This window comes from Neomonachus schauinslandi, chromosome 2, assembly GCF_002201575.2.
Source record: "Neomonachus schauinslandi chromosome 2, ASM220157v2, whole genome shotgun sequence".
Taxonomy (NCBI): Eukaryota; Metazoa; Chordata; class Mammalia; order Carnivora; family Phocidae; genus Neomonachus; species Neomonachus schauinslandi.
In genome coordinates, this window is record NC_058404.1 from 39,086,212 (window position 1) to 39,098,685 (window position 12,474).

Sequence of the window (12,474 nt, forward strand, 5' to 3'; positions counted from 1 at the left end):
GAGTCTTTTATCATTTATAGTTATTGTTCTTATTCTCTCGTGAAATGTGTTTCATCTTCAAGGAGATTCATAAAAAAGCCTTTTGACAAATACAGGTTTTTGATATCTTTAAAATCCTAAAACTAAAATTGGTAAAAATTTCCAGAACTAAAAGCTGCATTCACATGGAACCAAGAATCAGTAACATGAGACTAAATGAACTGAAGAAGATGATTATGGTTTTTGTGACTCTTGTTTGAAACATTGCTGGTTTTGTAATGTTTGCTCTTCCAGATTAAGGAAATTTCTCTTAAGATATCCATCATGTACAGAAATAGGATAAAATATTCCTCTGTGAACAAATTGAAGCATTTAACTTTTCTCTCTAGCAGAACCCTCTGAAATTCAAAAGGTCTCAATAAGTATTCTTTCTTCCACGGCAATCATAGTCATTTGCATAGGTTCAATAAGAATCTGTTCTCCTTTTAACAGGACATCATTAGAAACATTAGTTATTTTTCCAAGGCTTTGACTGGATTATCATATTTGAGAGACCTGCATAGACTCAGATGTCACCAGACAGCTTTAAGGAACTAAGGTTGACTTTATGAAGCAAGAAGCCAATAGAGCCCCATGGAAATGTTGGCCTGATACCTTGCTTACAGAATTTCCAGCAGCCTTACCAGGTGAGTAAAGAATGTCACTTCCTGGCAGGTGCAGGAACCTCAGGATACCTTGGGGACCTCAGGAAGAGGAATTCTCCCAAATCTACAGGTATTGCAGGCATGTCTGATGGCAAGTTTATTTGACTTGGTTTCTGGCCTAGAGATGCTACTAAAAGTTCAACCTGGAGATTCCTTACAAAAAGTTCCAGCAAAGCACATTCTAAAAGATCTATATCATCAATCATTATTCTTGCTGAGCTTATGTAAATAATTAGGCCAAGTTTGTTAAAACTGGACTTGTTTATGAAATGAATTAGTCTTGATTTGGTTATCTCTGATTTATTTATTTATTTAAAGATTTTATTTATTTATTTGACAGAGAGAGAGACAGCGAGAGCAGGAACACAAGCAGGGGGAGAGGGAAAGGGAGAAGCAGACCTCCCACCGAGCGGGAAGGCCAATGCGGGGCTCAGTTCCACGGCTCCCAGATCATGACCTGAGCCGAAGGCAGACGCTTAATGACTGAGCCACCAAGGCGCCCCGCTATCTCTGTTAAAATAAGGGTGATTAGACTACAGAGAAAATGTTTCAATAACACATCTTTGTCGGTATTCTAAGTATTGTGACTCAAGAAAACCGGATTACTCTTTTACTGTTAAGGCTTCTCAGAGTGAGAATTGCCCCCAAAACAACCAATAGGGTTAAGTCCCTTTGAGTTACTATATGAAAAAAACCTTTTCTCACTGTATACCTACCAAGAGATGGATACTATGACGCTCTGTTAAATTATTCACTTGAGGCCAGGTTAATTCATAAATCTCTAAATAATGAAAATGCAAACTATATCCTCCCTAAAACTGATCTGATACTCACTAGCAACCCACCCCATATAAACCCCAGAGAGATGGTTTATTTAAAGGATTGGAAATCTAATACAGCAGGGGATTTAACTCCAAAATGGAAGGGCCCCTATTGGATCATATTATGTGCTCCCACTGCAATACAATTAGAGGGGCACTCTTCATGGGCTGCTAGATCTAGAATAAAACCTGTACCTCCTTCACGGGAAACTAAGGAGCAAACTAACATGCCTTTTTATTCCTGTGAACCTGTGGAAGATCTCAAATTTCTCTTTAAACGACAATAAAGGACTGGAGAAAAATTTTAGTTAACTATCAATGCCATTTTTATTGGGCTTCTCTTTCTTATTATAATATTAACCTTATTTTGTTGTCTTTTCTTGTGTCTCCCTGCCTGGTGCCAAGACTTCTTCACTGCCATAACTTCCAAACGACAGATAATCTTTTCTACTCAAGGGGGTTCATATATGTTGTCTACCTTGGATTGGCTGCCTCTGACTTTGGTAACTCCTATACACCTCTATGCCCCAGGAGGTGGAAGGAGGAAGAAGTTACAGAAGATAAGCACTTCCACCCTCAACAACCTTAAAGATTTAAGGGTCAGAATTGTTCTGAATGATGTGGGGAACAACGGCAGAAGGAAATGTAGATAAAATTAAATTTCCTTATAACCTGCAGCCCATTGAAGCAGGCAGAGTGTAACATTCCTCCAGGAAACTCCCAGCTGTCTTAATGTTGATGTTTTGCTAGAGGGAAAAACAGCCTTAGCTTGACAATAACAAGGCCTCCAGGATTCTGTGAGTCCTCTTTAGTATATGAAAGTCCTTTTGGAAACTTCCCTTGGTCTTTACCTCCCCCAACTCCCAAGTATATAATTGGTTGCTTCTCACAGTCCCCGAGGCAGCAGCTCTTTCTGCCTATGGGTCCTGTCTCCGTGCTTTAATAAAACACCTTTTGCACTGAAGATGTCTCAAGAATTCTTTCTTGCCGTGGGCTCTGAGCCCCACCATTTCAAATCACATCACTATGTTCCTAAGAGTTAACTTTGGCCTCAGGCTCCGTGCAGGCAGGAGTGTCCAGTGTCAGGCATTCCCATTAACTCCCTACAACAACCCTGCTGGTTCGTTTCTCGGACGTGTGTACTCTCCTGTCTTCCCTGCTGCTCTTAGGCTGAACAAGATGAAACCACTGATGTTTGTCGCTGGTGTTTCAACTGTTTCTGTTTTATTAAAAAATGGCAATTTCATGCAATTCAACCTAATGTTGCCCACATTTTAAAGAAGAGAAATGGAAGCTTGGAGTCGTTAAGTAATTGGCCCTAAAATCTGAGAGTAGTCAATAGCAGTATTAGGATTCAAAATCCAGTTTGCCTCCTTCTGAAATTCTTAGTATGATACTTTTAACCGAATATTAAGAGCTTGGAGCTAAGAACCAGCCGCTTGGGTTGGAATATCAGTTCATCCACTTACTAGCCTGTGCCTTTGACATATTTTCCTCTCTGCACATCAGTCTTCTCATCTGCAAAATGGAGATACCAATAATGCAGTTATTGTTCCATGTGTAGGGTTGCCTTGAGGATTTGAATGACGAATTCTAAGTACAGAGTGTATGTAGATAGTGCCAGGCACTTGGTAAGCATTTTATAAATGCGAGCTATTAAAGTTTCCTTTAATGCCTTTTTTCCTGCTTGAGTAAATCTACCAACACACACCACCTTTGTGTGATAGCATAATGCCACAGACCTGAGAAACTCCATAGCAAAAGACCTTAATAATGTCAAGTAGGTAGGAGTAGAACGGTGAACTTCAGGGCTGCGAGCTTCTCTCACAATTTCCCTACATCACTGCGGCTGAAACTGCAGTTTCTCGTTAACACTACGAGATACCCCCCCCTTTTCTTTACTTTTTTTAAGGGGGTAGTGGGGGCTGACACGTCTAGGGAGTACAGCTGTGATTTATCATTCTTGATCCCGAGCCAAAAATCCTCCAGATAAAGGGGACGCAGCCTGAGGAGAGGAGGCCCGGGCAATTCTTGTAAACAGTCCCTAAATAAATCCTGGCGGGGGCGCGGGAAATTCCACCTAGCTAAAAGTCTAGGAAGCGGTGTCAAGTTCACCCCAGGAGGGCTCTGGTGAGGAAATCCCCATCTCCCCTTGTCCAGAAACTGCATCAGGTTAAAGTCACTGTCTAAACAGAGTTTGACGCATTCGGGTTCATTTTAGGGGCACTCTTTTATTTCAAGGAGCACAGCCTGTGCAGGGCTGACCGGAGCCGCCTAGAAGCCACACGCAGCCCTCCCAGAGTCACCTGGGCGAGGACGAGGGGGTCCCCCAGCGCGGCCGCGAGTACCGGGCGTGGTCTGGGCTGGCGCCCCCCGCGGCTCCTTTAAGGGCCAGCGGCGGCCCACGTGCTCCGTGACGTCAGAGCAGGAAGTGTTTGAGGAAGTCGCGCTGGGCTGGCAGGTTTAAGATTCCCGCATTTTAATGTCTTCGGGGAGGTGCCAGAGCCCCCGGTTTTGCCGCCCCAGCCCCCGCCTCCCCCGCCCCGGGGAGCGTCTCCCTTGCCCCGCGTCCCTGCCGACAGGTGAGTCCCTCGGGCGGCCGCGCGGGGGGGCCCTTGGTGGCACCTGCAGACCCCGCCTCTCCTCTGCACCGGCGAGCTCGCACCTCTCTCCTCACTTGAGGCTCCCGAAAGAACTTCTGTCGAGTTTAAAAGTCGGGGTTTCTGGGCGTACAAACCTGTCTCTTGCGCGGGGTGGGGTTGGGAGGCCCGGAACAGCTCTGGCCCGGGTGGTTCCAGGTGGCCTTTTGGAGGTGGTGGCTTTGGGAGAGAGAGCCATGATTCATTTGGACTGTGTGAAGACACACGTGACCGTGGGGAAACGCAACGTTAGACTCTGTCCCTGCCACCTTGAGCAGAATGCGCGCGGGGCAGGGCGCCCCTTGCTGGAGTCTAGGCTGGGATGCCCTTTCGAGTTCAGGGGTTGTGGAGTAACGTCTCCTTTGAGTGTCTTTCCTTTCTGCCTCCTTCCACAACAGCTGAGGTGGGGGTGGGGGAAGGTGAGAAAAAAGTTTGCTACCAAAACCCAAAAACAAACCAGACAACCTGGTTTATTTACAAAATGAAAACCAGCTGAGGTTTTTCGTCTCTCGCATCGAAGGTAAATGTTATTTCTTACCTTCTCCGTCTATCTCGAGTTTCATTTTTTTTAATCCTTTGTGCCCCACTCCAAATTGCTTACAGAGTTAGCACGGCATCAGTATGAGCTGGTCACCTTCTCTGCCAACCCAGACATGTGGGGCCTGGGAGATGAAAGAACGACTTGGGACAGGGGGATTTGGAAACGTCATCCGATGGCACAATCAGGTAGGGCCTCTGTGGAGTTGGGAAGAGCTAAGGGCGAGCGAGGGTCAGAGGTGGGGAAGACAGGTTCCCCTGGAATCACCTCTGCCCCACACTCTGCTGGGTGGGGGATGGGGCTCACCTTTGGCCAGGGGCTTCTTGGGAGAGAGTGAGAAGGTGGAACTGGGAAGGGGCTTCAGAGCTGCAGAGCTGACTCTAAGTGGTCTCCAAACTTTACTGACTATGCTCCCCAAATAAATAGTATAAGTATGTTAAGTTTTTAGCCTCAGTTTTATGTATCTTAAATTAGTATCTGTGCTACCATCACACTGTCATGTACTAATATATTACATGTTACAAAACATACAAAAATAGAAAAATTTAAAGGATGACCATAGTAAAATATATTTAAGTGTTTAAAAAGTTGCTTTAAAAATATTTTAAATATGTACTAATTATGATACCTTCCCAGTATTGTTTGCAATACTGCACAGCGCAGGATATACAGATCCATATGAAAGTGAGAATTATCGTTAAGGGTAGTGGATGAAAATCCATGTTTCAAAGAATTTTTATAATTTGGAATTATTTGGGCTGATTTCTTTTTAGATCTGATTAGATCCTCATTGTTTTTACTCCTGTGTCTGAAATGAGTTTCTCACAAGAGGAGCGTTAGTTCTTCCATTTTCCTGTTTGCTTGTGCGGGTGTTACATGTACTGAAGTTCTCTGCAGGAATTTCTTTAGGCACTTGTCCATTTTATGAGAGTCATTTTATTGAAATTGGATAATACAATCCATAATCTACCTAAGCCGGGGCCCCTGTCCACCAGTGCCTGTGGAATCACAAGTGATATGCGCTCTTCTGAAAAATAATGTGAGGAGGGTGTCATAAAGCTAATATCAGAAAAGCTTAATTTCTTTTTAATTCTTTTGGATTCCAGTCTTGGGTAACCCTGGTGCACATACACCCAATTTGGAGACCACTGCTCTAGGGAACCCTCAGTCACCAAATAACTAAAGTTAGCTTTCTGACTCCAAAATCAGACCTGTGAGGTCCTCGAAGGAAGGCACCTGCTTTTTGATCAGGGGCTGCTGAGCGCTTTTATGGGCTGAAGGGATGGCAGACTGTGCCCCGCTTCCTAGGAGCCCGCTGCAGAACCCCGCGGGAGAGTCATCAAGCCTACTGGCCAGCCACAAGAGAGCATCATTCCAGACAGCTACCCTCCTTTATCAGTTGGAAGACATTCTAGGCCCTGCCCTGAGTCCTGTCAGCTCTGAGTAGATGGAATGGCCCCTGGAGGAATGCGGGAGCCAGAGCTGAAGGGCGGTAATTCCCACGTTCAACCCGGAAGCCAGAATTCCAGCAAACGCTATGGCGGAGTGGGCCATAGAAACACAACTGGCTCAGATGTGTTCTGCTCTGAGTATAACCATGGGCCTCGCATTACAACATAAGAGCCAGATCATTCTATGGCCCCACTTAAACCTGGTCTGGGCTGCTTCTAGATAGGCCACAGCTTTTAGATTCTTGACTACAGCATCTGTCTTGCAGCAGCTGAACTAGAGTTGTTTGGTTTCCCTCAAAAGGAGTTCTGTCCAGCTGTGCCATGTGTCTGTCCTCTCTAGCTCAAAATGGCCTCCGTCTGCTCTGTGAGTTTGGAAAGCTATTGTCAGATGGAATTTGTTCCTGGCTTTATAGATATAGGCCTGAAAAAATGTGTGTGTGTGTGTGTGTAGGCTGGTCTTCTAGAATTACTACTTTCAAGTTCCTTCCCCTGTTCAAAACCCTTAATTTGTTTTTCATTTTTATTTTATCTTTTAATTGAAGTATAGTTGGCATACATTGTTATATTAGTTTTAGGTGTACAACAATGATTTGATGATTCTGTACATTATACAGTGCTCACCGTGATATAGTCACCATCTGTCCCCATACAGTGTTCTTATAGTATTATTGACTGCATTTCCAATGCTGTACTTTTCATCCCCCCATGACTTATTTATGTACTGAAAGTTTGTATCTCTTAATTCCTTCACCTGTTTTACCTATCCCCCAACTCTCTCCTTCTGGAACCCATCAGTTCTCTGTATTTATGAGTCTGTTTCTACTTTTTTTTTTGTTTGTTCCTTCATTTGTTTTGCTTAGATTCCACATGAAGTGAAATCATGTGACATTTTTTCCTCTAACTTATTTCAATTAGTATAATACCCTTTATGTGCATCTATGTTTGCCACAGATGGCACGATTTCATTCTTTCTTATGGCTGAGTAATATTCCATTGCATATATATATATATATATATATATATCCCACATCTTTTTTTTAAAGATTTTATTTATTTATTTGAGAGAGAGAGAATGAGAGAGAGAGAACACATGAGAGGGGATAGGGTCAGAGGACGAAGCAGACTCCCTGCCGAGCAGGGAGCCCGACGCGGGACTCGATCCAGGGACTCCAGGATCATGACCTGAGCCGAAGGCAGTCGCTTAACCAACTGAGCCACCCAGGCGCCCCTATCCCACATCTTCTTTATCCATTCATCTGTTGATGGACACTTAGGTTGCTTCTCTGTCTTGGTTGTTATAAATAATGCTGCAGTGAACATAGGGGTGCAGATATTAGTGTTGTCAAATTAGTGGTTTTGTTTTCTGTGATTAAATACCCAGCAGTGGAATTACTGGATCATATGATAGTTCTGTTTTTAAGTTTTTGAGGAACCTCCATCCTGTTTTCCACAGTGGCTGCAGCAGTTTGCATTCCTACTAACAGTGCACAAGTCTTCCTCTTTCTTCACATCCTCGCCAACACCTGTTATTTCTTGTCTTTTTGATTCTAGCCATTCTGACAGGTATTAGGTGATATCTCATTGTGGTTTTGATTTGCATTTCCCTGATGATGAGTGATGTTGAGCATCTTTTCATGTGTCCATTTTCCATTTGTATGTCTTTGGAAAAATGTCTGTTCAGGTCTTCTGCCCATTTTTTAACTGGATTATTAGGGTTTTTTTGGTGTTGAGTTGTTAAGTTGTTATATTTTGCATACTAACCCCTTATTGGATATATCATTTGCAAATATCTTCTCCCTAGGTTGCCTTTTCATTTTGTTGATCATTGTTCTTTTTTTTTTTTTCTTTATTTTTTAAAAGCCAAACTCCTCATTCTGCTGTTTGAGGCCTCTTTACAGTCTAGCCTTACCCTATCTTTCTAGCATTACCTCCGCTTGTTGGCTCCCAACAAGTTGGTTGGCTGAGCCTTCTCTGGGACAAGCCTCTCTCTCCTGGACAGCTTTACGTAATTCTGCCCATTCCTCCATGATCAGCTCTAGACCACTTCCTCAGTACACCTGCCATGGACTCCTTCATTCTATGGAAATTCGTTTTTCCATTGAATTCCCTCAGCTCCACTCATTTGGCATGCTTCATATACTGCCCTTTTGTCTGTGTATAAGAATGTGTCTTGTCAAGGCTCTTAAGTTCCTGGTCAGCTAGGGCCCTGTCTGGCTTTGGCTTTCTTTCAGTTCCCCCATAGCAATTGTCTTTATATTATACACATGTTAGGTGCATAAAGTCATTCACTTTCTCTAAAGATCTTTTTTTTTTTTAAGATTTTATTTATTTATTCATGAGAGACCGAGAGAGAGAGAGGCAGAGGGAGAAGCAGGCTCCCAAGGAGCAGAGAGCCCGATGTGGGACTCGATCCCAGGACCCTGGGATCATGACCTGAGCCGAAGGCAGACGCTTAACAATCTGAGCCGCCCAGGCGCCCCTCTAAAGATCTTTTTGGAAAAGGGAAAGAGCCATTAATCTGTCATTACAAATGTAAGCTCCCAACTATCATAAGTGTGACATGGAGAGGGGCCCACAGCAGTGATACCTTATACCAGGAGGTGGGATCAGTCAGGAGGTCGGGAGTGGGGGGTTGGGGGGAGAGGCTGCTTCAAGGAAGTGGCACTTAAGTAGAGACCTGAGTTATTGGTAGAAGTTAACTGGGCTTAGCCGGGCTAAAAAAGTGGGAAGAGAGTTCCAGGAAGAGGGAGCAGCCTATTCAGAACCCCTGTGGTGGGGCAGGTCTTGGCAAGCAGGTGGGACAGAAAGGCGAGCAGGACCAGAAGGGAGGAAGGGGGGAGCCAGGTGCAAGGGAGGCTGGAATGTAGAAGGTGACAGTGAGACCCTGCCAAGAGCTTTCGTTTTTATCTGAAGAGCAACAGGAAGCTGTTGGAAGGGGGTCCACTCTGACTGCAGGAAGAGTTTGGAAGGGGCCCAAGCAGTGATGTGCTGGGAAATCGGCTCCCCAAAGTAACATCCTGAGTAGTAGTGTTTACCAGTTTCCATGGGGTAACTACTCCCACCGTGGCTTGTTTCAAGCCACTGACAGTTTAATTAGCAGGTCTCACTGAATTCCCGAATGTTTAACAATCCGCTCTCAGAAGAGCTGGTACGAGGACACCCTGTCACATAGGGAGACCAGTCATGAAGCTTTTGGAGATTGGACAGGTGAGAGATTGGACGGGGCTGAAGGTGGCTGGAGGTGGAGAGAAGTGGGCAGATCTAAGAGCTATTTAGGACCTAGTAGGGGAATGGAAGGTGAGGGCTGAGAGAGCAGGAGGAGTCAACTTCACAAATACTTAGTGAAACCTTGCTGATGAGCCTGGCTCAGTCCGGGAAGCTCTCCGTCACCCTCCTGGGTTGTTACTCGGGTGGGGAAAGCCTTAAGTCTGCTGTGGGTGCTTAGGAGGTTCTTCAGTTGATGTCCATGATCAGAACAGGAGTAGTGTATTCTTTGGTGGATGCGCCGGTGTTCAGAGCCTCTTGAAGAAAGCTGGTGGGATAGGTGGTTTTGACAATTTAACTCCAGTCATATCATGATTATACATATATCTGTATACACATATAACGATTGTACTTTGCAACCATGTACGTTTCCTAATATTCCATATACTTTATCTTGTCTACAAAAGAGAGACTTTTTAGTTTATCACAAGAGCAATTGCATTAAAGAATCTAAGCCTTGGTATCCTCAGTCACATTTGTGATGCCCAGTAATCAGACCTATCATGTGCCATCAGTGGGCTAGGCATTTTACATGTTTTATCTCCAGCCTGCATAACCTAAAAGGAAGAACTGTTACCTTTTTTTTTTTTTTTAAGTTTATTTAAGTAATCTCTACCCTCAAAGTGGGGCTCAAACTCACGATCCCGGGGTCAAGAGTCACACACTCCTCCAAGTAAGCCAGCCTATTATCTTTATTTATGTTTATCGCCGAGGCAATTGAAGCACAGAGAGGTTAGGTCATTTACCTAAAGAGGCTAAGCTAGTAAGTGAAGGAGCTGGAATCTGAACCTACATTGATTCAAATCCCAACTTCCTGCTTTCTCTACTGTGGCTTGTGGCTTTTCCATGGTGGGTGATCCAAGGTTATGGACACCTCTAGAACATTCTCAGGTCTCTTCAATCAGTCTAAACCATTTTGAAGCACTAAGGGAAAAACTCTCCTTTGGAGGACAACATGCATAAATCTTTCTAAACAAATATTTTAGTGAGTAAGGGCAGTGTACCAAATGCCCCTACCCCTGTTTCCCTGAATCTGTTACCAAGCATGGGCCTTGGCAGTCCTTGCTGTGTCTGTACTCCCATAAATCCTCAGCCAAAGGGTCAGCACAAACCATTTATCAGTACAGACTAGATAGGCTGATGTTTTCAATAAGACCTTTGTTAAATACAGAGGAAGAAGAAAAAGATGACTTGAGTGACCTCAGCCTGCAGCACCTTTTGGGAATAAGGGGGGAAAACCACATGACTCCCAGTCACCCATACCTGGGTTCCAGTCCTGGCTCTGTTACTTGCCAGCTTCATGGCTTTGGGCCCAAACTTCCCCCATGGATTTTTGAGGATGCTAAGATATTGATCTCCTTGGCTCTCAGCATGTCTGGGCATGAACTAGAGCAGCTGCTTTCTGAAAGGATCTGGAAATGTCCCAGGGTGCCTTGCAAATATATTCTCTGTGCACTTTGCTGTGAAAGAGGCTGGGAATTGCTGTCTGGTTTCTCAAGGATGCCTTTTAGGATGACACGAGGTAATGTATGTATTGGCTATCATAAAGCTATAAAAGGTAAGGTGTTACTAATTATCTCTTCTACGAAGTAGTACTGACTTTGACTTGTTTCCTCACTGGACAAGAATAAGCTCACTTCAGCTTATGTGTGTGTTTTGGAAGTCTTAAAAGACTTCATTCAACTCACTAAGACTGTATTGAGCACCAGCCCAAGCTCCATTAGGAGAAGAAAAGAAACGACCTTGTCCTCGGTGTGCTTATGCTCCAATTGAGGAGGTAAAATGAATACTTAGCAGTCTATTAAATAGGTCTAAATATGGGCACCAAATTGTGTTGAACTATGAATGGCTGCGTCCTGTACCAGCAATGCTCGATGCGCTATCCATGTTCTCGTGAACGCTCAGGGGAGAGGGAAGGCTTCTTGAGGAGAGGGAACTTGAGCAGAATCTTGGAAGGAGACAGACTGTAGAGTCTGAAGAGAAGACAACTCAAATGGGTAGAGTAACATCGACACAAGGCCAGAGAAAGGAAATGATGCTACTGTAATTTGCTCAAGGCTCACTCTGTGTCAGACACTCCATCTCGTTTTGCCTGAGGGGCAGAGTCCTCTCCCTCTTATGGATAAAGACCCAGAAGCTAAACTAGTGGGCTCAGTGTCCCACATATACCAGGTGAAGGATGAAGGAGGTACACCCTGACTTATTTCACCCCATAAGCCCCTGTGGGTGAGTTTGGAGGCCACTATGTGTGTTGGCTGTTTACACCAAAGGGAATGGGTTGAACTCAGAGCCTTCTCAGCATAGACTGCTCAGCGTGGTTGAGTCAGGGGTGAAAGCTGTAGCCAGACCCTGTACCTTTTGACTCTCAGACCTGAATTCTGTCCCTAGGATCTCTCTAGGCCTAGCTTTGCACTTCCTCTCTGAAGTGTTTATCTTGGAGGGCAGGGCCTGAGAAGGAATGAGCTGGTTATTACTAATTATCCCCTTTTACCACAGTGGCCTGTTGGATGGTTGCCACGGTAACGGGAGACAGGTTTCTGAGCCAAAGGTTTGAATGTACCTCTTGGCTTCCAGCGAGTTTCCCTTCCTCATGTAAAGAAGGCTAACTTTGGGAAGCTGGGTCAGCTCCTGAGTAGACTGGCCTTCAGCTCACTTGTGCTGTCACACCTTTCGGTAGCTCTCAGCCATCTGAGGAGGTGCCCCCCACCACTTTATACCACACCCCAGTTCCACACACCTTTTATGTTTTCATGTACAAAAGAATCACAGACTTGAGGGACCTTCATGATAAACTGCATTCAGTATGGATTACACGGTTGGTACCTGTCTCCATTTTCTCAAAATACAAACCAGTTTTAAATTTTGTCCCACATGAGGTGTCCCTTAACAGAAGTTGGAGGCTGAGATGGTTTGGGCCAAGTCTGGGTTTCCACAGAACGGAGCTAAGACTCTAGGAAGTTCTAACCCAAATAAAGTCATCCGCTGCTCTTGGAGTTTCATTGCTAGTGAAGAACAAACTCCCCAGGGTTTCAAAACCAGTATTTTTAGTCTCTTTCTGAACTGTTTAACTGAATTTTG

The 12,474-nt window shown here is 44.5% G+C and overlaps 1 protein-coding gene across 1 annotated transcript in view; it reads left to right on the forward strand.

Moving 5' to 3' along the window:
- Positions 1-3,953: 3,953 nt before the first annotated feature.
- The window catches only part of IKBKB (inhibitor of nuclear factor kappa B kinase subunit beta), a 61,689-nt gene continuing 53,168 nt past the window's right edge, over positions 3,954-12,474 (forward strand). Inside the window, exons 1-2 of the mRNA XM_021681596.1 lie at positions 3,954-4,086; positions 4,747-4,869. Coding sequence (XP_021537271.1) covers positions 4,765-4,869 — 105 coding nt within the window. The 5' untranslated portion in view covers positions 3,954-4,086; positions 4,747-4,764. The remainder of the gene's footprint in view (positions 4,087-4,746; positions 4,870-12,474) is intronic.